The 24710-nt window shown below is 38.9% G+C and overlaps 1 protein-coding gene across 3 annotated transcripts; it reads right to left on the bottom strand.

Annotated features, from left to right (window-relative positions):
* Window positions 1-8635: 8635 nt before the first annotated feature.
* LOC307152609 (uncharacterized protein) lies at window positions 8636-24419 on the bottom strand. 3 transcript variants are annotated; one of them, XM_079861401.1, is made up of 8 exons: window positions 22869-24419; window positions 22601-22787; window positions 22045-22141; window positions 21870-21967; window positions 10772-10798; window positions 10482-10684; window positions 9583-9742; window positions 8636-9445 (listed from the first exon to the last, which is right to left on the bottom strand). In XM_079861401.1, exons 2-8 carry the CDS (start codon window positions 22782-22784, stop codon window positions 9321-9323), a joined length of 894 nt encoding a protein of 297 aa, XP_079717527.1. In that variant the 5' UTR covers window positions 22785-22787; window positions 22869-24419; the 3' UTR covers window positions 8636-9320. The 3 variants fall into 3 exon arrangements, 2 of the variants coding, with proteins under 2 accessions (XP_079717527.1, XP_079717528.1); XM_079861402.1 differs by lacking the exons at window positions 21870-21967; window positions 22045-22141; window positions 22601-22787; window positions 22869-24419 and adding exons at window positions 11058-11117; window positions 13002-13070; window positions 17216-17297; XR_013820024.1 differs by lacking the exons at window positions 21870-21967; window positions 22045-22141; window positions 22601-22787; window positions 22869-24419 and adding exons at window positions 11058-11108; window positions 13002-13077.
* Window positions 24420-24710: the final 291 nt, after the last annotated feature.

The raw sequence follows: 24710 nt of genomic DNA, 5'->3' as shown, positions 1-24710 counted from the left end.
CAGGACGACTCGAGCAGGACTCTGTGTTTCTCAGTAAACCCGAACCTCCATCAGGTCGACTCGAGCAGGTCTCAGTGTTTCTCAGTGAACCTCCATCAGGACGACTCCAGCAGGACTCAGTGTTTCTCAGTGAACCTCCATCAGGACGACTCGAGCAGGACTCAGTGTTTCTCAGTGAACCTCCATCAGGACGACTCGAGCAGGACTCAGTGTTTCTCAGTGAACCTGAACCTCCATCAGGACAACTCGAGAAGGACTCAGTGTTTCTCAGTGAACCCGAACCTCCATCTGGACGACTCCAGCAGGACTCAGTGTTTCTCAGTGAACCTCCATCAGGACGACTCGAGCAGGACTCAGTGTTTCTCAGTGAACCCAAACCTCCGTCAGGACAACTCGAGCAGGACTCAGTGTTTCTCAGTGAACCCGAACCTCCGTCAGGATGACTCAAGCAGGACTCAGTGGTATTCTTATTTTTGCGTTTTATCGCGCTTGAATTGTTTATTAGCACTTGAATGAATGATAGCGTGATAAAATACTATAGAGCAGCCAATGGATGAAAGAAAAAATCTAATGCTGCATTAATTGCATTAAATATTTTTAACGCGTTTAACTGAAAAAATGAATCGCATGTGTTAACATGTTCATTTTGACAGCCCTAATTTTATATAATCAAACATAAACATAATATGTATTTGTTATATTCCTTTGCTCACTTGGTTCCTCCCTGTCCACACCTGTGCTTTCGTCATCAGTTGTGTCTGAGGCTGTATGCTGGCTCGTTGGCTTGTAATTCCTGAATTCCTAATTGGCGCATTTCACCATCAGTGTGCAATGCGCGTTGTAACGGACAAAACATTACTTTTTATAATTCTGTACTTTTTGTATTTTTGTTCTTTAAGTATTTTTGTTAAGACCCTGTTGAGATGTATTGGAGTCACGGGCAGTAACAACAGGAACAGTTAGAGGGCACTATTGCCTGGAGTTAACTGGGTATATAAACACTGACACCATAGAGTAAGTCAGTTCGTTTGGTAGAGGGAAATCTGAGGATTGATCTTGTGCTACCTTCTTTCTCATCCAAAGTCCTGTGTTGAGAACTCTTTGAGTTTCTGCTCAACTGTGAGTATGGTTTGGTTTGGTTTATATTTGATGTTGTGTTTGATCACTGGCATCAAGCATCAGATCACTGATGTTAGTTAGTTAACATAAAAATGCCAGTGGTACAAATGAGGATACTGATGCTTCTGTTGAGCCCAGACAGGGGAGGACTTCCTCTTTCTTGCTGCTCCGTTACCAGGAAAAAGGAAGAGTCACAAAAAGCAAACAAATCAGAAAGGGCAATCCAAATCAAAAAGCAGTCCAGTCCAGATGCAAAAATCCAGAGCAATCCAAATAAACTTAACTAATTAATATAACAAGACTATAATATAGCTAGGCCTACTATAATAATAATATAACTATTCTAATCTGATAATGTAATAATATACAGCCCTCACATATGACACAATAACGACAATGACAAATTGACAATGATAGTTATCTAACTCTCTGACTCTCTGACACTACTACAACTGCTTCTACTACTGCTGACAACACCCACAAGGTGGCGCGAGTTTCAAACCGCTTTTTATACGGAAGCGACACTCAGACCGAACCGATGACGTATTTACACAAACCGAGGCCTCGTTTGTCATTAGTCACGTGATTTTCACGTTAACAACACAAGCCTCGAATCACGGCTTCATCTGGCACGCCCACTTTTTCTCGACACACGCTCCGACGCCTCGGTTCAAATGTCACATCACTAATGTTAGTTATTTGATCTCTTTCTAGAAAGGACTTTTTATTTACAGTGAATCCAAGAGCGGTCCTCACCAGCATCAAGGCTACAGCACATGGCCTTGCACATGGTCAGCTATGTGGCGCTGAGGACAGCTATTCACTGAGCATCTTCATTTCAAACGATCTTTTCTCGTATGGAGGATTATAGGATTACTATCATTGCATCGCACTCAATCTTTGCATTGCACTCAAATAACTTTGGGGATCTGATTCATTGCATCTTCATCATCACTTCATCATCACACACCTTATCAAAGACAAGACATGCCAAGAGATAAGTTTTCTTCATCTCATTGACTCTTTATTGAAGAGACAAAGACCTCCAAGATCTCTGACTTTATTTCTATTGTCTTTTTGACACATTTATTAAGCACTGGTGAAGAAAATAAAATTGAAGCAAATGATGAGTTATTTTTATCAGTACATGTCAAAATTCTGGTGAACCCCCTCAGAGTAACATCTTTAAAAGAAAGGAGGTGTTACAGCGTGACGTGTACATTCGTTAATAAATAAACTGCAAGTGTCTTGCGGAAGAACATTGTAGCCAGAGCTACTTCTCTCCGTTAATGTCTATGGCGAGTCACGCAGGCACTGGGCAACTCTGCAGCCGAGCATGATGTACTTCTGTTGCGTATGCATGAATTTAACTGAGTAGTACATGACCATGCACTCGCACACATGCGACTACAAAGTTGCTCGCACATTCTCAAAACATGGTCGCAGTCTGGAACCCTGTAGTGTCACTGTTGTGTTCTGTTTAGTTTGTTTTCATAGGACTCGTCTACCTGTCATCTCGTCACAAGTCGTTTTCAGTCATTATTAGTTCATTTGTATCACCTGTGTCTAATTAATTATCCGTATCACCTGTGTTCTGTCAATCAGTGTTTCAACAGTGTGTGTATTTAAGTTCCTTCTGTTCAGTCAGTATTGGTCCGTTCTTGTCTATGGTAAGTGGTTTTTGGTGTGAATGTAATCCTGCCTGTACCTGTGGAAATACCTTTTGTGAGTAAAAGTTTATATTGGAATCTTCTGCCTTCATCTTCTTTTTCATCATCTTACACCAAACCGTGACAACTTGTATCTTTTCCATTAACCCCCTGAGGTCGGCAATCACGCCGGCGTGATCTGCTTGTTTTTTTTTTATCAGTGCAAAATACTCTGTTGATTTTGATTTTACATACTTGTGTTGTACATAATTCAAAGCTGTTAAATGTCTTCTTTTATTTGTGTACACTCATAATAAAAACAAAATGTTGTGTTTTCCGTAAAACAAAGAAAATAAACATGATGCGCGTTCTGCCGTCTCTCTCAATGTGAAACTCATTCTGACACGCGACAGAAAATGACCTGTTACTCAGCAAATGTTTGTCACACAGACTTAAAACGCATGTCTATACAACGCTTGGAATCTCTATTTTTAAAGTATGTAAATTATATAAAAAACAAATATTATATTTTTAAGTAATCCATACGAAAGCAGCGGCATGTACAGTTTCTCAAACGCGTCCTAATTAACTATAATGTGACCACACCCACGCGCGCACGAGCGATTGACATGCAAATGATCCATGCGGAGAAACGCAGACCTGTAAACGCCCTCATCACCTCAAAACAAAGAAGCAGAGACTTCGTAACTTACTCCTCTCTGCTTTCATCGAGTTTGGACGAATGTAAGCTGTGCTGTGCTGTGCTGTTTACCTTGAATTTACCTCGGATTTACCTCAGAAGAACGCGATTTGAAGATGAGAAGATTTTTAAGGTAAGACATGTTAAACTGGTCGTGCCAGATTAAAATGTATGTTATGAAATGAGTTTGGAGTAAAAACATGAACTAAGCCTAATGTCATATATGTAGCCTACATGTAGGCCTATATATAGACAGAAACATGAAATGTGAACTGGTAGGCAACCTTTCAGTGCTTGTATACATGTTCGCCACGAGGATGTTTTTATATTCTATAATAAAACACAGCATGGTAAAAGTAGGCTAATATATATATATATATATATATGTGTGTGTGTGTGTGTATTCTGTACATTTTAAAAAGCTATTTTAACCTGAAAAATCTAAAATGTATTCCCCAAATTGTGCAGCATAATTTCTCTTGATATCAGCATGTTCACAGCTGTTTTGTTGTTGTTGTTTTTAGAGGAACAAGATGCCACTGAATAAGTCCTGCTGACTTCAACATTCACATAAGTCTCCATACATGAACATGCTAAAGTGAAAAATCAAACACCATGGAAATGAAAGGTATGTACTATGTTTCAGGAATGGCACAAAGGTGTGTGACAGTTCAAGTCTCTGTCTTTAGTTCAGTGTGTTAAATAATGTGGGGGTTTTTTTGTCATTTGTGTATCTTTGGATTATGTTGTGTTGTAAATAAATTAAAAACAATCAAAAATCCATTCTTTTTTAAATCTCCTCATTCTTTGTGCAAGGTTGCTCAGAATGATAGGGCCTGATAGCTCCTAATAGGGCCGTTAGGGGAGGTTCTTTGTCTTTCTCAGGTGAGAAAAGCTTACATATTAATGAGCTCCCGCATAAGGCTTTTTCACACAAAACACGTCGTAAAATTTTTAAATCAATATATTGTCTGTATGTACATCTGAATGAGCAGTCAGGGTGATTTTCGCATAGTTTTGAAGCAAATATTCTAGGCTACGTCATACAATTTTCAAAAGTCTTGTGAAGAAATAATCAGTATGGGTTTCATGAGCTTATTTCAGTGACAATTGTTTTTTGTTTTTTCACAAACCACGCATAAATGTTATTATCTCAAAACTACAAACTTTTATATACTTGCTGCTGATATATTATTGTAGCAGAGTTTGTGCTGAATACAGTGTAATCAGACTTTAGCCATGAAAATGTCACAAGTAACAGAAATAAGCACAAATGTCAGAGCATGTCAGAACACCTCCAGGGCCCAGAAAACACCTCAGACCCCAGAGGGTTAAGTACTAGTACTTATTCATTAGCTACTAGTGCTTATTCTTTAGGTACTAGTACATTTTTAAAGATACTAGTACTTATTCATTAGATACTAGTTCTTTTTTATTAGATACTAGTACTTATTCCAAATGTTACTATTAAGATTTATTTTACTAGTAAGATTTTTTTAATTGAACTCTCCAGTGGCCGTTCTGAGTAGTAATAACATAAGACGAGTAAAAAAGTAGTTGTGACTAGTAAAATAAGAATAGTTACTAGTAACAGTTACAAAATATACTAGTGTCTAATAAACTAAGTACTAGTATATTGAATAAGTACTACTAGCTAGGGCTGGGCGATATGGACCAAAAGTCATATCCCGATATATTAGGCTGAATATCAATATACGATATATATCCCAATATTTTTTCTGCAAAGTGAGAGCAAATGTTCAGTCAAATTCAAAGCCAAATATGACATGTCACAAGTTGTTTTATTGAAACCGGCTATTTCAGTGAACAGTTGCAAAATCAAATGAATAAATAATAAACAGGTTTCTTCACCTGTTTCTTATTATTTGCCATATATATATATATATATATATATATATATATATATATATATATATAATATGCAAATTATAACACGTTTACACAAAATTTGTTAACACACACACACACACACACACACACAAAAGTACTTTTCCCTTTTACTTAACATAAATTGATAAATTGTAAGAAGTACAGTACTAGTAGACTAGTACTAATAAACTAGATTAAAAAGTTCGTCGAGACAAACTTTAAGTTGGCTTGAGAAAGCCGGACCAGAAAGTTTGAAGAAGTTTGAAGTTTAAATTAGTTTAAAGTTTAAAGTAGTTTGAAGTTTAAAATAGTTTGAAGTTTAAAGTAGTTTAAAGTTTAAATTAGTTTAAAGTTTAAAGTAGTTTGAAGTTTAATTTAGTTTAAAGTTTAAAGTAGTTTGAAGTTTAATTTAGTTTAAAGTTTAAAGTAGTTTGAAGTTTAATTTAGTTTAAATTAATTAGGGTGTTCTGGGTGGTTGATATGGTGTTGCTAGGCGGTTGCTAGGGTATTCTGGGTGGTTGCTAGGCGGTTGCTAGGGTGTTCTGGGTGGTTGCTATGGTGTTGCTAGGCGGTTGCTAGGGTATTCTGGGTGGTTGCTAGGCGGTTGCTAGGGAGTTCTGGGTGGTTGCTATGCTGTTGCTAGGCGGTTGCTAGGGTATTCTGGGTGGTTGCTAGGCGGTTGCTAGGGTGTTTTGGGTGGTTGCTATGCTGTTGCTAGGGTGTTCTGGGTGGTTGCTATGGTGTTGCTAAGCGGTTGCTAGGGTGTTCTGGGTGGTTGCTATGATGTTGCTAGGCTAGGCGGTTGCTAGGGTGTTTTGGTGGTCGCTATGGTGTTGCTAGGCGGTTGCTAGGGTGTTCTGGGTGGTTGCTATGATGTTGCTAGGCGGTTGCTAGGGTATTCTGGGTGGTTGCTAGGGTGTTGCTAGGCGGTTGCTAGGGTATTCTAGGTGGTTGCTAGGATGTTGCTAGGGTGTTTTGGTGGTTGCTAGGGTGTTGCTAGGCGGTTGCTAGGTTGTTCTGGGTGGTTGCTATGCTGTTGCTAGGCGGTTGCTAGGGTGTTTTGGTGGTTGCTATGGTGTTGCTAGGCAGTTGCTAGGGTGTTCTGGGTGGTTGCTATGATGTTGCTAGGTGGTTGCTAGGGTGTTTTGGTGGTTGCTATGCTGTTGCTAGGGTATTCTGGGTGGTTGCTAGGGTGTTGCTAGGCGGTTGCTAGGGTGTTCTGGGCGGTTGCTATGGTGTTACTAGGTGATTGGTAGTTGTCACAGATGGTTACTATGGAGTTTTTATAGTTCTTAGCATGATCTTGGCATGATTTAGCACTCAACTAATCGCTATTAGCATGTAGCTATTCACTGCTAGCATGTGTAGCATGTTGGAAGTGCTGTTTGCTAGCATGAGTCAAAAGAGCCAAACCTCATCTCTATACGATGTTCTGATACAGAGATATAGGTCTTGCAAAACGGTTGCTAGGGTACTCAAGTTTGGTTGCTATGGAGTTGCTTGGGAGCTGGAAGCTTTAAACTTAAGAAGTTTAAAGTGGTTTGAAGTTTAAAGTAGTTTACGAGTTTTTGAGTTTTGAGTTTATAGGTTTAAATGAGTTTAGAGTGTGTGTGTGTGTGTGTGTGTGTGTGTGTGTGTGTTCACATACACACACACACACACACACACACACACACACACACACACACTCAGAGTTTATGAGTTTAGAGTTTATAAGTGTATAAATGGATGAGTTTATAAGTGTACAAGTTTTTGAGTTTAGTTTATAAGTTTAAATGAATTTAGAGTTTATAAGTTTAAATGAGTTTAGAGTTTATAAGTTTAAATGAGTTTATGAGTTCAGAGTTTATTAATTTATGGGTTTAAGAGTTCATAAGTCTATGAATTCATGAGTTTATAAGTTAATTACTTTATAAGTGTATGAGTTTAGAGTTCATTAGTTTAAATGAGTCTCAATGGCTCATATAGTATATAGAACGGCAGTTTGGTTTAGTCTTCAAGGTGTTTAGATTTAAATTTTCGTCGGTTGGTGAGTTTGAATCTGGATTTGAATTTTTTAGAACTCCCCAATGTAAGTCAATGGGAGTTTTTCGGAGTTTTGATCGTCATTTTTAGGAAAACCGTAAGTCCGATCAGTCTAAAAAGATATAGCAACTAACTTCAGATCAGTTTGAGTGTCTGAGCCGAGTTTGGAGTATGTAGAGTTAAAGCTCTAGGACGAGTTTGAGTCAACAGTTTTTAACAGAAGAATAATAATAACTAGAATGTACATTTCCTGAAGAAAATGTGAAATGGTGCTTGCAGTGGCAAAACTCGCCACTCGGTTGCTAGAATGTGGTACATGATTGCATACGAGCCAACAAACATGTCTGTACGATGTTCTGGTGCTGAGATATGGCTTATTCGTGTTGTTCAGGTGGTTGCTAGGGTGTTGCTAGGGTGTTCTGGGTGGTTGCTAGGCAGTTGCTAGGGTATTCTGAGTGGTTGCTAGGGTGTTGCTAGACAGTTGCTAGGGTATTCTGGGTGGTTGCTAGGGCATAGCTAGGCAGTTGCTAGGGTGTTTTGGGTGGTTGCTAGGGTGTTGCTAGTCGGCTGCTAGGGTGTTCTGGGTGGTTGCTAGGCAGTTGCTAGGGTATCCTGGGTGGTTGCTAGGGTGTTCTGGGTGGTTGCTAGGGCGTTGCTAGGCGGTTGCTAGGGTGTTCTGGGTGGTTGCTAGGGTGTTGCTAGGGTGTTCTGGGTGGTTGCTAGGGCGTTGCTGACGGTTGCTAGGGTGTTCTGGGTGGTTGCTAGGGCGTTGCTAGGCGGTTGCTAGGGTGTTCTGGGTGGTTGCTATGGTGTTGCTAGGCGATTCCCAGATAGCAAATGACATCTGGCCCAGTTGTGGCCCACATCTTCCAAATTCTTCTGGCCCACATACCGCATGGAATGACGGCGATGACTCAACCTGAGTGTGGCAGCTAGAAGTCAGCCATAACCGGGCCAGACGTGGGCCACATCTCAGAAATGGCATGGGCCACAACCGGGCCAGACGTGGGCCACATCTCAGAAATGGCATGGGCCACAACCGGGCCAGATCTCAGAAATGGCATGGGCCACAACCGGGCCAGATCTCAGAAATGACATGGGCCACACCTGGGCCAAATCTCAAATGACATGGGCCACACCTGGGCCAAATCTCAAAAATGGCATGGGCCACATCTGGCCCAGATCTAATCATAATATAATAAAGAAAATACTCAAATAATCAGTCAAAAGTGATTTAATAAATATAAATATTTCATGAATACATTTAAATTTATAAATAGTAATCAAAAACAGGAAACAATACATAAATACATTATATAAATATATACAATAAAACAGGCAGGGTCCAGAAGGGGGTACTGCAAGAAACCAGAAGGTAGTCCAAAGAAAACAAATATTTATAAATAAAAATCAAAAACAGAAAACAATAAATATAATACATTATATAAATATATACACAATAAAACAGGCAGGGTCCAGAAGGGGGTACTGCCAGAAACCAGAAGGTAGTCCAAAGAAAACAAATATTTATAAATAAAAATCAAAAACAGGAAACAATAAATATAATAAATACATTATATAAATATATACAATTAAACAGGCAGAGGTCCAGAAGGGGAGGACTGTCCAAAGAAAACATTAGACCAAGGTCTACATATTAGGAACAAATTCTACATATTATGAACAAGGTCAAGCAAGTGTCACTCAGAACCAGGAGAATTTAATAAAGCAAGTGTGCAAGTGAGAATCAGATCTATAGTTAAAAAACAGAGCAAGGCAAAAGAGCAGTCCGTTGAACAGGCAGGGCGAGCCAGTGTCAGAACCAGGAGAATTTAATAAACAAGTGGAGAATCAGATCTATAGTTCAAAAACAGAGCAAGGCAAAAGGGCAGTCCGTTGAGTAGGCAGAACAGGCAATTGTCAGAACCAAGAAACAGTCAATTTTTTTGTCTTGCCCGACGGCCTCCATCCCTGTCTGCGGAAAGCTGCAGCCATCTCTTTATCCAGTTTTCTACTTCCTGGTCTGTTGCAGTGGAAGTCAAACGGTTTCTTCTGACTGCAGCTAAAATGACACATATGACCAACAGTAAATAAGCAAATTATTATTATTTATCATAAAATCTAACATTTATAGGGAATTGTTTTTTAGCTGACACCAAACACAAATAAAACACAGTAGTTAAGTTCAGAAAGCCATACCATTAATTACAGTTTTCAGAGAGGTGTCTTTGAATGCCGCTTTTCCATTGATTCCCCTCCAGTTCATTTGCCGGGCCATGTCATTTGATAAAAGGAAGTTCAGAATCCGCCATACACTTTCCTTTACTGTTGTGCCTCCCCTCAAGGCTAACGTGTTTATCTGTAAAAATAAATATATGGACAAATAAAGGAACAAGCAAACATCATACTCGATTAGAATGTTCAAAAATGGGTTGGGCTTTTACCGGTTAATATAACAGTTCATTTGAAATTATTTAGCCTATAAAAGGATAGTAGAATAGCCGTTTCTGTTTTGAAGTGCATAAAAGTGTGTCCATCCATCATAAAAGTGCTCCACACAGCTCTGGGGAGGTTAATAAAGGCTCTTTGAAGCGAAGCGATGCGTTCGTATAAGAAAAATAAATAGCTTCCAGCAGACAGGCCTTGGAAAATATACAGCCATTCACTGCCATTATAAAGCTTGAAAGAGTCAGGACATTTTTTTAATATAACATTGTATTTGTCTGAAAGAATAATGTCATATACACCTAGGATGACTTGAGGGTGAGAAAATCATTAGCTAATTTACATTCATTTCAGTTCCTTCAGCAGTAGGAGGAACTTATTCACAACCATCAATCTCATTGGTTAGTGCTAACTATGACCATCCACATTTTGACTTCAGCAAATCAGTTAGAGTGAGTACAATTGCAGCTTCTTCACCAAGCCAAACCTTTCTTGTTGCTTAACCATTCCATGTCGAACCGGCCCAGCCAGTACAGATATGATTTTAACACATGGTTGACTACATTTTTTACCATGTACAATGAACAAAAGATGAAAACACTGACACAGTTAATTGATGAGTTAAATTGTTCTATTGAAATATGAAATCTTACCACAGCTGTCTTGTAGTCTTCCTGCTGCAGCTGCCCCTCAATGACTTGAAGTTGTTGAAAACTTGACAGTGGAAAACAGTCTGTGTTTAAAGTTGGGTTGTCTTCTGTAGTTGATAATTTTTTGAGATCGTAGACCAATTTAACCAACGTTCCCATCTGTTCTTTGATCATTTCTTGGTTTGCAAGAATTTTGCGTATCCAAGCTATAAAAAAGAAAAAGCTATGAAAAAAAAAGCATATTACTGTGTTAAAAACAAAAAAAGCATTAAAAAAAAAAAGTCAGTACTAACCTTCACTGAAACCAGTGTGGGATGATGCTAAAGAGGGGAACACCACAACAATATATTAGTTTGAACATGTAAAATGACAGTAGAAGGAAATAAAACTTTTTTTACTCTATAGCTCTGCAGATTTGGTTGTACATAATTTGGTTTAATAGGTTAATGAGTTAAACACGGTCAGTTTTAGAACTTAAATTGTTGTGAAAGATAACGCATGTGTAACAGTATTTTGGATATATGGGTAAACCTGTAAGATTTGAATGCAGTGTTAGTGAACTGACACAGTATTACTTACAACTTAAGACTTCTGCCTCTCCATGTCTAAAGTGTGAGGTGCGATTCCTTGCTGTCAAGGCTAATTAGTGGGAAAGGCCAAAGTTTAGCAGTAGATTTTAGCACACGTTACAGTCAGGTCCATAAATATTGGGACACAGGCACAATTTTTATTTTTTCAGGTATTTACCAAAACATATTCAAGCTATAGTTATTTAATGGATATGGGCTGAAAGTGCACACTCTCAGGTTTAATTTGAGGGTATTTACATCCAAATTGGAGGACGGGTTTAGGAATTACAGCTCTTGAGAGAGCCACCACCCCCCCCCCCCCCCCCCCCCCTCCCCCTCCCCCCCCTCCCCTTTTTCAAGGGACCAAAAGTAATTGGACAATTGAATCAAAAACGATTTCATGGACAGGTGTGGGCTATTTCTTCATTATTTCTTAATCAATTAAGCAGGTAAAAGGTCTGGGGTTGATTCGAAGTGTAGTATTTGCATTTGAAATCTATTGCTGTGAACCTACATCATGCGTTCAAAGGACATTTACATTTATTCATTTAGCTGACGCTTTTATCCAAAGCGACTTACAATTGCTATATATGTCAGAGGTCGCACGCCTCTGGAGCAACTAGGGGTTAAGTGTCTTGCTCAGGGACACATTGGTGTCTCACAGTGGATTCGAACCCGGGTCTCTCACACCAAAGGCATGTGTCTTATCCACTGCGCCACACCACCAATAAATCCATCCGAGAGATAGCATTAATATTAGGAGTGGCCAAATCAACAGTTTGGTACATTCTGAGAAAAAAGAATGCACTGGTGAGCTCAGCAACATAAAAAGGCCTGGAGGTCCACGGAAGACAACAGTGGTAGATGATCGCAGGATCCTCTCCATGGTAAAGAAAAACCCATTCACAACATCCAGCCAAGTGAAGGACACTCTCCAGGAGCTAGGCGTGTCATTGTCAAAGTCTACAATCTCACAAGAGCAAATACAGAGGGTTCACCACAAGGTGCAAACCATTCATAAGCATCAAGAACAGAAAGGCCAGATTAGACTTTGCCAAAAAGCATCTAAAAAAGCCTGACCAGTTCTGGAAAAGCATTCTTTGGACGGATGAAACTAAGATAAACTTGTACCAGAGTGATGGGAAGAGAAGAGTATGGAGAAGGAAAGGAACTGCTCATGATCCAAAGCATACCAATGGTGGTGGTGGTAGTGTCATGGCATGGGCATGTATGGCTGCCAATGGAACTGGTTCTCTTGTATTTATTGATGTGACTGCTGACAAAAGCAGCAGGATGAATTCTGAAGTGTTTCGGTCAATATTATCTGTTCATATTCAGCCAAATGCTTCAGAACTCATTGGACGGCGCTTCACGGTGCAGATGGACAATGACCCGAGGCATACTGCGAAAGCAACCAAAGAGTTTTTTAAGGGGAAGAAGTGGAATGTTATGCAATGGCCAAGTCAATCACCTGACCTGAATCCGATTGAGCATGCATTTCACTTGCTGAAGACAAAACTGAAGGGAAAATGCCCCAAGAACAAGCAGGAACTGAAGACAGTTGCAGTAGAGGCCTGGCAGAGCATCACCAGGGATGAAACCCAGCATCTGGTGATGTCTATGCGTTCCAGACTTCAGGCTGTAATTGACTGCAAAGTTTGATTTATGATAGTTAATCTCTCCCATTACTTTTGGTCCCATAAAAAGTGGGAGGCACATATACAAACTGTTGTAATTCCTACACCGTTCACCTGATTTGGATGTAAATACCCTCAAATTAAAGCTGAAAGTCTGCAGTTAAAGCACATCTTGTTCGTTTCATTTCAAATCCATTGTGGTGGTGTTTAGAGCCAAAAAGATTAGAATTGTGTCGATGTCCCAATATTTATGGACCTGACTGCATATGGGTAAATTATGGGTTAAATGGGAAGAAAAGGTTTTATCGTAAATTTACGGGTTACTGATGTCTGTTTCAATGGTGTTGATGTCCTCCTTTGGTTGCTGTGGATTTGTTTTTGGCGCCCTGATGTCATCAAAACAAGCCATAAATAAATGTCACCCCTGAATTTGGCTAACATTAGATATTAAAGGAGAACTCCGGTCAATTTTAACATTGAGCTAATTTTTTTTGTAAATTTGTAGCCAGCGCACATACCTGTATTTACTTCCTTTTTTCGGTCAAAGCCCACAGTAGTCGATTGTCGAGAGTCGACAATCAACAACTGTGGACTTCGACCGAAAACAGGAAGTAAATACAGGTATGTGCGCTGGCTGAATTAACATCACTTTTATTCATATCTTTCACATCTACTGCAGTCAGATTCACCCGTGATCACTTTACAAGTGCACAGCCATGTGAGTGATTCCTTTAATGACACATCAAGGATGTTAAGAGGCTAAAAGCAGGTTTAAAACGTGCCCCATTTAAGTCAACAGGGTGGAAATTTTAAAAAGAGTATAACACGGTGTAAGCAACACCGATTTTTGTCGTTCTCTGTACTGACACCACTCCAAATGTACAAAAAAAAAAAAAATGAGCTCAATGTTAAAATTGACCGGAGTTCTCCTTTAACACAAAACACAAAGATATAAGCTGTGTCTGAAATCACTCCCTATCCACTATTTAGGGTGTCGGCCATTTTGTAGTGGTGTCCGAATTCTGAGTGAACGACATCATTCCCTACATTTGTTCACTACTTTTACCCACAATCCTCTCTGAACTAGAGCGTACATCCGATGTACACTTGCTGAAGCACAATTTCCCACAATCCAATGCGTAGAGGACTGAGCTCGCATGAAAGTCCGGGAGCGAGTGAGTTTAAACCAGAGATTACTTTACAACTTATCTTATTTCTGCTTTAACATTGATTTAATCCTTATTTTTAATTTTTTTATTATTATTAATCATTACTTGAATAAAACGTATTAAAATATTGAGAATATATAAATGACTTGTTAATAGGGATTTCCCGATACCACTTTTTCACTTCTGATACCGATACCGATGCCGCAGCTTTGGCTATTTGCCGATACCGATATCAATCCGATATTTTTATTTTATTCTTGAACTAATACTAATAAAATATAATGGAAGCACTTTGCTCAATTAGCCACATAAAAACATCTCACTCAAATGGAGAACAAATACTTCTCCAGTATATAGTCCACAACAACAGTTGATAATGAAAGACTGCCAGCCTTTATTCAAAAGACCTTGAGATATGTTTGGTAACCTGAATGAATTTAAAATTAATTTGCTATATTTCAGATCAATATATTTGTTTCCTTAAAATTTGAATTAACTTTAACTTTATTCTCATCTGAATTATAAATAATTTATTTCTGTATAAAATAATACTACATTTAAAAACACATTTGATTTTCTTTTTTATTCAATGTAGAATGTGTTACTTAAAAATAAACAGATTAGTGCTCTGTTTTAGGACAAGAAATGAAAACCAATGCAATGATGAATGTCCAAAAGATGAGATCATTTTTGCTTTTAAACAGTGTGTGTGTGTGTGTGTGTGTGTGTGTGTGTGTGTGTGTGTGTGTGTGTGTGTGTGTGTGTGTGTGTGTGATTTTGGTTGGGTGACAGTTACAGTTTGACAAGAGTTTACAGTTTGACAAAAGCACAATGTTGTGTTTTACACAAATATAAGTAGGCTTAACACTTTTTGCAGTTTTAATGATGTCCTGTATGAAAATGACGGAGTATGTTTTTATGTTTCCACTGTTCGATCGCGCCCGTGCCTCTCTCTCTCTCTCTCTGACACACACACACACACATTTCAGCATTGCAATCTTGACATCGCAGCCTGTTCATTTTGCTGCGTTCACACCAAACGTGAATAGAGCGTCAAATTTGCATCTATCGCGTCTAGTTCGATGCTTGAACAGTTTGAATCCATTCGCGCGTCCAAAGCGAGTAGGACGCGCCGCGCGCGTCTAATGATATAGTGAGCGTTTGAAGCGATATAGACGCGCGTTCAGAGCTAACCCCTCATTTACACCGCACACGTCTGCGGCGCATTACGGCTGCGACACGGCTACCGGAGCTGATCGCGCCCATTTTAGTCAATGCTTGTGTTTACACCGGCCGCGACGCGGCGCGTTTCAGAAGCTTCCCAGAAGCGGCTCTCCGCGCTGCTTCGCTAAATATAGGCGCCTAGTCTATTTTTGACGGACGCGCGTCCATGTCGCACCGGAAATGCAAAATAAAAGTAAAAGAAAACATTGTCAAATTCAAAATAAACACTCTGTGCAAACTCCCAAACGTATTACACACCAATATTGGTAGAAACCATAGGCTGTATGGTAGAAACCCAAAAATCAAGAAAAAACACGTTGGACAGGCAAATCACGTGGTCTCGCGCATCCACTCGCTCCGCTTCTGAAATGCTCCCGGTGTGAGTTGGCACCGCGTGGAGGACGGAATAAAACCTTGTCGCAGACGTAATGCACCGCAGACGTTTGCAGTGTAAATGAGGGGTAAGGCGGGCTACAGATTAGGTGTCCCTAAAGAACCCGCATATGCGCGTATCTAACAGTAACGTTAGTTCCGTATTACATTAATTAATGTGCACGCGAGATTTATTTATTTTTATACCGTGTATTCTCTGTGTAAATCTATGCACCGAACGTACGTTCAGTAGTACGAATACGTACCGTTCCACCCCTAATGGGTATCGGATCATAGGTATCGGATTTTTTTTTTTTCTCCCCTCCGATATCCGATCTAGCGTTTTGGGCCAGTATCGGCACGATACCGATGCCGTGGATCGGATCGGGACATCCCTACTTGTTAAAATGAAATGAAATATTAATAAGGTAATTTTTTTTACCTTCATTTTTTTTTTTATTAAAATATTATTTAGGCATTAAAACAATGTGTTTTAACTCGTTAAACTGTAAGGAATAGATGATAATTTGGTGGATGATTTGAAAAATATTCATTGATCATCTGTCATTCGAATGTAATCATAACGGTCGTCTGAAGCGCTCAATGACCCTGTCATCTGTGAGCGTGAGTTTAACAATTTCAATCGATGAAACTACAAAGCTGGCACAGAGGTATATACAAAATAGTCAATATGATTGTTGTTAATTTTATTTTATAAAGCAAGTAACATGTAAGATAAAAGGAGTTTTATCACGTGTGACAAAGCCTTTACTGCGACAGCTCCAGCTCTCCGACGCGCAGTGTAAACGTCAGCGTCCGAATTCACTCACTTATTTTCGTTCACTCCTTGCAGATATAGTGCACTCAAACGCCATACACTATTATATAGGGATTAGTAAATGAGTGAACGGTTTCAGACACAGCTATAAACATTCTAAGATAAAAAGACATTATAATCCAGTCATTTTAAGCCAAAATGGGGGTCAACCTAGGACGAATTGCAACAGAAGCAAACTAAACTAATTTTGTATCCTCAATATATCCTGAGTAAAAAAAAAAAAAAAAAAAAAAAAAAAAAAAAAAAAAGCCCTGAAGAATCCCATTTGGGATTATACATAAAGGAAGTAGTACTTTAAACCAGCCTTTATTAATTATTATTGCAGAGATGGGGTTTGGGGCTGGGTCCCGGGGACTGTTACTGAGGGTTCACTTTTTTGTTTTACCTTCCTTTGTCTTCTGCATTTTCCTTACCTCTTCTCTCCTGTTCCCTCAGACTCATCTCCCAGAAACAGTCCCATCCCCAAACCCCATCTCTGCAATATTAAGTAATAAAGGCTGGTTTAAAGTACTTCCATCTATGTATTAATGCTCATGGGTAGCCTAAACAGGTTCCATTCAGACCTTAACATCAAGTCTTTTACTGTTATATGCCAACAAGACATTTTCACTTGGCTATACCCAATGTTTAGATCTGTTGTGGTATTTATGCAAATTGTTTGTCTTGATGCAAGTAATCAACTCAGTAATTCTCATGGTGATATACAGGTTAAAAATGTTACCCTAATCATGAGAAAAATAATGAATAGGCTATATTTGGGTCTTTCTAAACTTTCCCCTAAAGGGATTCTTCTGGGCTTTTTTTCCCTTACTCAGGACATATTCAGGATTAAAAAATCAGTTGAATTTGCTTCTGTTGCAATTTGTCCTACCTTTTTTCATAAAACGACTGGACTAGTACATCTCCTGTGTTTTCTTCAAATACTCACAATTCATAGTCTCTGCGTCCTCTCTGGCCAGTGGTAGAGAGTAATTCCCTGCTCTGCTGGTACCTGTACAGGAAAACAAGAGGGAGAAATTGGAAAGGTCAGTGTTCAGGAGCTTTGAGGCTAACTATTTGTTCGGTTCACATGACGTCACTGTAGCTTTGCGCCGCCATCTTTACGACCAACGGTCTCAGCAATGCCTGCAATATGTTGTGCAGTTGGCTGCAACAACAGTCGAAAGAGGAGCCCCGAATTGTTATTTTATTCTATACCAAAAGAAAAGGATAGAAGAGAGAATCATTTATTTAAAAGACTTGAAGTCTCATGTTGGTTTGTGGTTAATTATATTTCCATTATACTCTCAATGCCCAACATTATACAGACAGATATCGACAGATAATGTTTTTTCTTCATTTTATTTGTTGGATCTGTTTAAATGTTAAAGCACTTTATCATGGTAAGTTAGTAAGATTTGGGGTTGTTTTGAATATAACTCTGTCTGTCTGTTAGTTAATACCTACCTAAATCTAATAAATATTTTTCTGAAGTTCATAACGATATTGTCTTTGTCACATGCGCTTTAGATGTTATTTTGTGTAAGTAACGTTAGCTCTGCAGACGATGCATAATCTCAGCCTTAAAATGCATATTAAAGGACTAAGGTTAGTTCTTCCAAAAATTATAATTCTGCCGTCATTTACTCACCTTCATATGCAAATCCTTAAGTTTACTTTCCGTGGAAGACAAAGGGACATTTTTGAATATGTAGCCTAATGGAGACTCTTCTTGTCGATGTAATGAAAGTGAATGATTAACGTTAGCCTACTGGGGGCTGTCACGCAAAAAATAAATAAATAAATAATAAAAGACAAAACAAAACATCACAAAAGTATCATAAAAGTGATCTAATACGACTCGTCCGTTATATTAATATCGTTATTTATTCATATGTTAGCTTTATGTGACGAACAAACTGCAATTTAAGTCGTTATATTATAATCACTGATGATCTTTACCTCTTGATAGCTTTTAATCGCAGCCAAATCGTGAGTGAATGATTTAATAAGATTTGACTCGAAATATTATTTCATTTAGATATGTGTGTGTATTAAACCTTCTCTATAATTGAACCTCTGTTCTTTCGGACAGATATGGCAGTCTTTTATGATATTCGGCTGATGTCTCTGGCTGTGCTGATGCTGGTGTCTCAGCTGGACTCTGCCAGTGCTGCTGTTCGGATTAGATAGATTCATTCATTCATGCCAGCCGAACAGCTGCAGATTCATAGATTCATTCATGACATCGCCTCGACTCTCATGAACGCGTGCCATGAAGCTCTATGACTTAAGTATTTCTATATATATCATGAGAGGCCATAATAATGGACAAAAGAAAACTGGGGGTAACAAATAAGGATCGGAGCCTAAAATTGAAATTTTCTCCAGGTATCTCTGTCTCTCTCTCATTCAAACGGGCAGTTTGGGTGGCCATAACGGGCGAGTCGGTCGTAAATATGGCGGCGTTCTATTTGTAGTGACATAGGTGGCATCTATGAATTATCAAATTGAAGCACATCTACTCTGTAACTCGCATGCCCAGTGTTTTCAAATACTCACAATTCATAGTCTCTGCGTCCTCTCTGGCCAGTGGTAGAGAGTAATTCCCTGCTCTGCTGGTACCTGTACAGGAAAACAAGAGGGAGGAATTGGAGAGGTCAGTGTTCAGGAGCTTTGAGGCAAGTTCAAGTCTAACTATTATCAAATTGAAGCACATCTACTCTGTAACTCACATGCCCAGTGTTTTCAAATACTCACAATTCATAGTCTCTGCGTCCTCTCTGGCCAGTGGTAGAGAGTAATTCCCTGCTCTGCTGGTACCTGTACAGGAAAACAAGAGGGAGGAATTGGAGAGGTCAGTGTTCAGGAGCTTTGAGGCAAGTTCAAGTCTAACTATTATCAAATTGAAGCACATCTACTCTGTAACTCACATGCCCAGTGTTTTCAAATACTCACAATTCATAGTCTCTGCGTCCTCTCTGGCCAGTGGTAGAGAGTAATTCCCTGCTCTGCTGGTACCTGTACAGGAAAACAAGAGGGAGGAATTGGAAAGGTCAGTGTTCAGGAGCTTTGAGGCAAGTTCAAGTCTAACTATTATCAAATTGAAGCACATCTACTCTGTAACTCACATGCCCAGTGTTTTCAAATACTCACAATTCATAGTCTCTGCGTCCTCTCTGGCCAGTGGTAGAGAGTAATTCCCTGCTCTGCTGGTACCTGTACAGGAAAACAAGAGGGAGGAATTGGAGAGGTCAGTGTTCAGGAGCTTTGAGGCAAGTTCAAGTCTAACTATTATCAAATTGAAGCACATCTACTCTGTAACTCACATGCCCAGTGTTTTCAAATACTCACAATTCATAGTCTCTGCGTCCTCTCTGGCCAGTGGTAGAGAGTAATTCCCTGCTCTGCTGGTACCTGTACAGGAAAACAAGAGGGAGGAATTGGAGAGGTCAGTGTTCAGGAGCTTTGAGGCAAGTTCAAGTCTAACTATTATCAAATTGAAGCACATCTACTCTGTAACTCACATGCCCAGTGTTTTCAAATACTCACAATTCATAGTCTCTGCGTCCTCTCTGGCCAGTGGTAGAGAGTAATTCCCTGCTCTGCTGGTACCTGTACAGGAAAACAAGAGGGAAAATGATTCTACAATAATTTAATGTGTGTGGCAATCGAAAGTGAATGATAATAATGTACGGTCAGCAAGGTTTTCACTGTTGTGGCTTGCTTAACCTCTCGAGAAATCAAACCTAATGAGTGCAGCACACATAGAAACTATATAATCTTTAATAAATGAATGATTAAATTTAAATTTAAATATACATTTTATAAAATCCCTATAGTGTCTCATTATTCAAAAAGTAATTGTTCAAATGTAAGAATTTAAAATGAACGATGGAGCAGACATTTAATACGATTAGGGGAAAAATGCCTTTTAAAGGAGTCATATAATGGTACATGCACTTTTACAAGTTGATTGTACTGAAATGTGTGTTGGCAGTGCCTGTACACAACCATCATAAAATGATAAAAATCCATCCAGTGTTTTTTTTTTAATCTTCATATGTTTTCCCCTCTCTCAAATCAAGCCGTTCGACCATGTGACGTCACAAAAATCGACGCCCCTCCCACGATTGTTGATTGACAGCAGCGTTTCAACACAGACCCACCCTCGCTCGTGAGCGAGCTGTCAATCATAGCCCGTGCGGACCGACGCGGTCACTGTTGATATGCTGGACTGGAGCACTGTCTATGAGCAGAATGGCGTCTAAGCGATTGTGGTGTTCTGTTCTTGGGTGTAATAAGGAACACAGCATCATTTTGATGTTCCTAAATCCGTACAGCTGAAGACGCAGTGGCTGAGTTTGTTTTCGAAGGGAATATTCCCCACGATCAACGTCAAGCTTTCATGTTTGCGCGAATCATTTCACAAACCAGATTGCTTTACAAACGAGGGTCAGTAAAGCTGGTTTTGCTAAGAAGCTGCTCCTGAAAAAAGGATCAGTACCAACTATTCGTGTTCCTGCTGCACCTCCAGAAGAAGTGAGTGTAATGTTTTATTAACCTTTATATTAATATTTATATTAATCTTTGCAAATCATTAGCACGCTTCACGATGAATGCGGCTGTTTACATTACGGCATGTTTTCTATGTACGGCGTTCTCAATATAATTCATAATCCCACGTTTATAATGAACAGCGCGTTATGGTTATTGTGTTATTTCAAAAGGGGTACGCACAGAACAGAGGGGCGGGGTCAGCACAGCTCATTATCATTTAAAGACACATGCACTTAAACGGCGTGCTGAAAACAGAGCTGTTTTTGACCAGGTAAAATTAGTTCTTACAATACTAATGAGAATTTTTAATTAAAGTATATTACAAACTTTTAATTTAGACCCTAAAGAATCATATTAGCTTGTACAAAAATGGCATTATATGACCCCTTTAAATGTAAAAATATGCAGATTTAGATTCGTCAAAGCTGATTTAACATTGAAAATAAATTATATTTACAACACAAAAAAATCCAAGTGAATGACCGATTTACTTGTCCGAAGGACAAACACATGACAAGGCTTAATGTCGAGCCCTGCTTTATTTAAACCAATTGTATGCCTCATTGTTTTTACATAATATGTATTAAGTAGGGATGCACCGAAATTAAAATTCTGGGCCGAAACCGAAACTTCTGGATGCACTTAGCAAAAATAATCAATCATTTTCCTGAATTAAAAAAAATAAGTCAATAAACAAAAATAGCCACAATTATTTTGAAAGTAACACAAAAATTGGACAGAAAATAGGTCCATAATAAAATAAATATATATATTCAAATTAATATATTATTCTTTATTCAGTTCTATGCAACAGAATCAGATTTCATAGATTGTCCTAGAAAGATATTATCAGAGCATGCAAGCAGAGCATAATAAACAGATTACAAAAAAATAATCGTTTGTGACAGCCCTACTAAATTCAAAGACAAAAGTGTATTTCCAGAACTGATGATAGCATTCCTCAAATGAATTCACAAAAAACAAATGTGTTAATAAAACAAATTAATAGAACTATAACTGTGGCACAAATTGGCCAATCTTACATTTCCTGATGGGGTTGATTTGCACTTCTGGCGCTGCTGGAAGTGGAAAGTTTGCTTCATCCTCAGTTTCACTATCATCGAAATAACGTGCCCTTTTACTGAAGAAAAAAATCAATTATTCAATTGATTGTCCTCATTCAGCAGCCATACTCTGCTCTGTATGTGCTGTATTTACATGTGTCTTTTTCTTCTCACGGGGGGCGAGTCCACGTCTGTAAGGTCTGTGTTTATTTCTGCCTCTGGTAGTTTTTGGCGAGCTTCTTCATATGTTTCTGTATAGATAAACAACAAGGTTTCTGTGAAGCAAACTAAAAAAAAACATTAAAGAGAAATTATGAATAAATAATAGGAGAAAATGAAGAAAATATATATATATATATATATATATATATATATATATATATATATATATATATATATATATATATATGGGCCAGATTTACTAAATAGGCACAATCTCTTTTTTGGGGGGAGGTAAACAATGGTGCAAATACCAGGAAATTAACTAGCACAAACCTTAGTTAATCACCTTGCATGATTCATTTAAATTAATCTGAATGATTCTGCATGAGTTTGAAAGGGAAACTCTTAAAACCGCATATGCAACAAGGTCAGCCGCAAAAACAACTGTTCACACCTTTAGTGTCTTTAATAAATCCCGACACCAAAAGACGGTTTATGCTGGTGCAACCTGTTAGTAAATCTGACCCATGGAAGCTAAGGATATGTACCTCTAGTAAAAATAATCCGGATTTTGAAGGGAGTCCAGGATGGTCCTGGCTTTACCATTGATTTTATGGCTTTAACTCTATCTTCATATTTGTATGGAGGCCACATACAAACATTGTCCCTTACCCAATTATGGGGGACAACCTCGACTTCATTTGTGGTTAAAAAGATTACGATATGATACATTGGCTGAAAAAAACAAGAGTTGTAATTAATTTTAGACTTCATTTAGATTCATTTAAAAAACGAATTCATATAAATGCCACTTACAAAAGCATGTCCCACAATATAATCCAGAAATGGTGTTGCTGCTTCTCAAGAACTATGTACATTAATTGGTGATATTATTAAGATGTGTGAGTCAGAGGGAAGACTGCAAATTTGTCTCCCAGAGGCAACCTCACACACTTCTGCCAGGGCTTTGTGAGCTCAGTAAAGTGCATCACTGTTGACAAATTGGACACGATGAATACTCCCATGTTTCTGGAGTCAAGAGGGTAAGTGTATAAGGCCTCTTTCTCTCTATACTCTTGAAACATAACATACTCTTTACCCCCATAAGCAATGATGTTTTTTACTGAAATCACTTTGCCATGAATAGAAATGCAATCATCTTTGCTCGATATTCGCAGCATGACACCATCAACAGTAAGCTGTCTGAACTGATGTACTGCTTCTGTCAGTGTTTGTGGTACAGGTCCATTTTTATGGGGGCACATCAGTGATATTTCATCAGTGGAATAACAGTTCCTTTCCTCATGTTCTGACAGCCTGCGGATTATCTGTGCAAGTGGATTGTGAGGTTTCCTTACCAATCTCTTAAGCTCACCAAGATAATTTTCATAGGGGAAGCCAGATATGCCATCTAAAGGACCATGCACTTTAACATCACTAGCAAGATGTACCAAGCCATGAATGTTGTATACCACCATCTCTTTGCCATACAACAAGCCATAATGCTCAACAAATGATACCAAAAAGGAGTGAGCCAAATCATTCATTTCGATACAATATTTTGAATTTGCCAAGATGTAGATGGCAACAGACAACAGCATAAAGTTATCATAAACCTGGCGAGGCAACACACTCTTTAAAACAACAGGGCCTGTGTACAGCAACAGTTGGCGGAATTCAGTTGCCTTCCAACGAAGTCTCTCACTGAGAGCCCTAGGCTTTCTGGCAAACTCTGCTGGAATGAACTCCTTCAATGCTACCAGTCTCTCAGAGATACCCAAGACTTGAATGCTCGAAAGTCTTGTACGCAGGGGGCCCACTGCACCACACCACAGATCCGTTAGACGTCTCACTACACCCAAACACACAAGGTGCATGTAATCATGAGGAAAACCCGTTACCATGTCAATGTCAGTTTCTAGAAGAGGACAGTGTGTTAGATGGTGTTCCTCATCTAATCCCAGTCGAAAAGCTTCATCTGTTCTACAGGAGGCATCGTTCTCAGGAAATGTCATGCGGTGTTTCACATAGGAACCTTTCTGCTGACATTTGTCACAGCCATAGTATCCTGTGTGAGATTTTATACCTTTGATAAAGGCTCGTGCTGGAGCGTCACACATGATAGACGTTACCTTGACAAAGAAAGTCTTGCCACCAAAAACAAAACCTCTTCTTAAACTCTGCAACTCACAAACTAAGTGACTGAGATAGTCAGAAAGATTTTTTGGCTTAGTGGTCCCACAAAACAACCCTACGACAACAGGTTTCTTAGATAGACCTTTGAACATGCCAAGAATAGGCCAAAGTTGAACTGAAGAACTTTTGAAAAGTGGGATGCCGTCAAAATTTAGCTGCATGTTAAATGTGTGCCCGTCTGTAAAATAAGAACATGCACTTCTCAACGTGTTTCTGAAAGCATTGACAATACCAAAATAGTGGAAAAATCCACCGGCAATCATCTCCACATTGTACTCTGTTTTCGTTTTTAACAGTGACCTTCCATCTTTTGGCAGGAATGGTAAATGCACTCTAAGAATTGCCAATAAAGCAGAAAGCGCAATGAGAGATACACCAAAACGAAGTGCCCAGTCAGTAATGCTGCTTCTGAGATCACTTTCATCGTTTGTTTCGCCAGTACTTCTACAATCATGGCTGCTG

This window comes from Squalius cephalus (assembly GCF_949319135.1).
Source record: "Squalius cephalus genome assembly, chromosome: 24".
Taxonomy (NCBI): Eukaryota; Metazoa; Chordata; class Actinopteri; order Cypriniformes; family Leuciscidae; genus Squalius; species Squalius cephalus.
Note: the sequence above shows the minus strand (reverse complement) of the source record. Positions and strands in the feature narration are given on the sequence as shown.

Bases quoted from the DNA above. Each gene is read 5' to 3' on its own strand.
- LOC307152609 (XM_079861401.1), bottom strand. From the start codon at position 22,784: ATGTATCATATCGTAATCTTTTTAACCACAAATGAAGTCGAGGTTGTC. The intron at 10,685-10,771 runs GTTAGTACTGAC...TCTTTTTTATAG, and splicing joins CCACACTGGTTTCAGTGAAG to CTTGGATACGCAAAATTCTT. The intron at 9,446-9,582 runs GTATGGCTTTCT...GTGTCATTTTAG, and splicing joins TCTGAAAACTGTAATTAATG to CTGCAGTCAGAAGAAACCGT.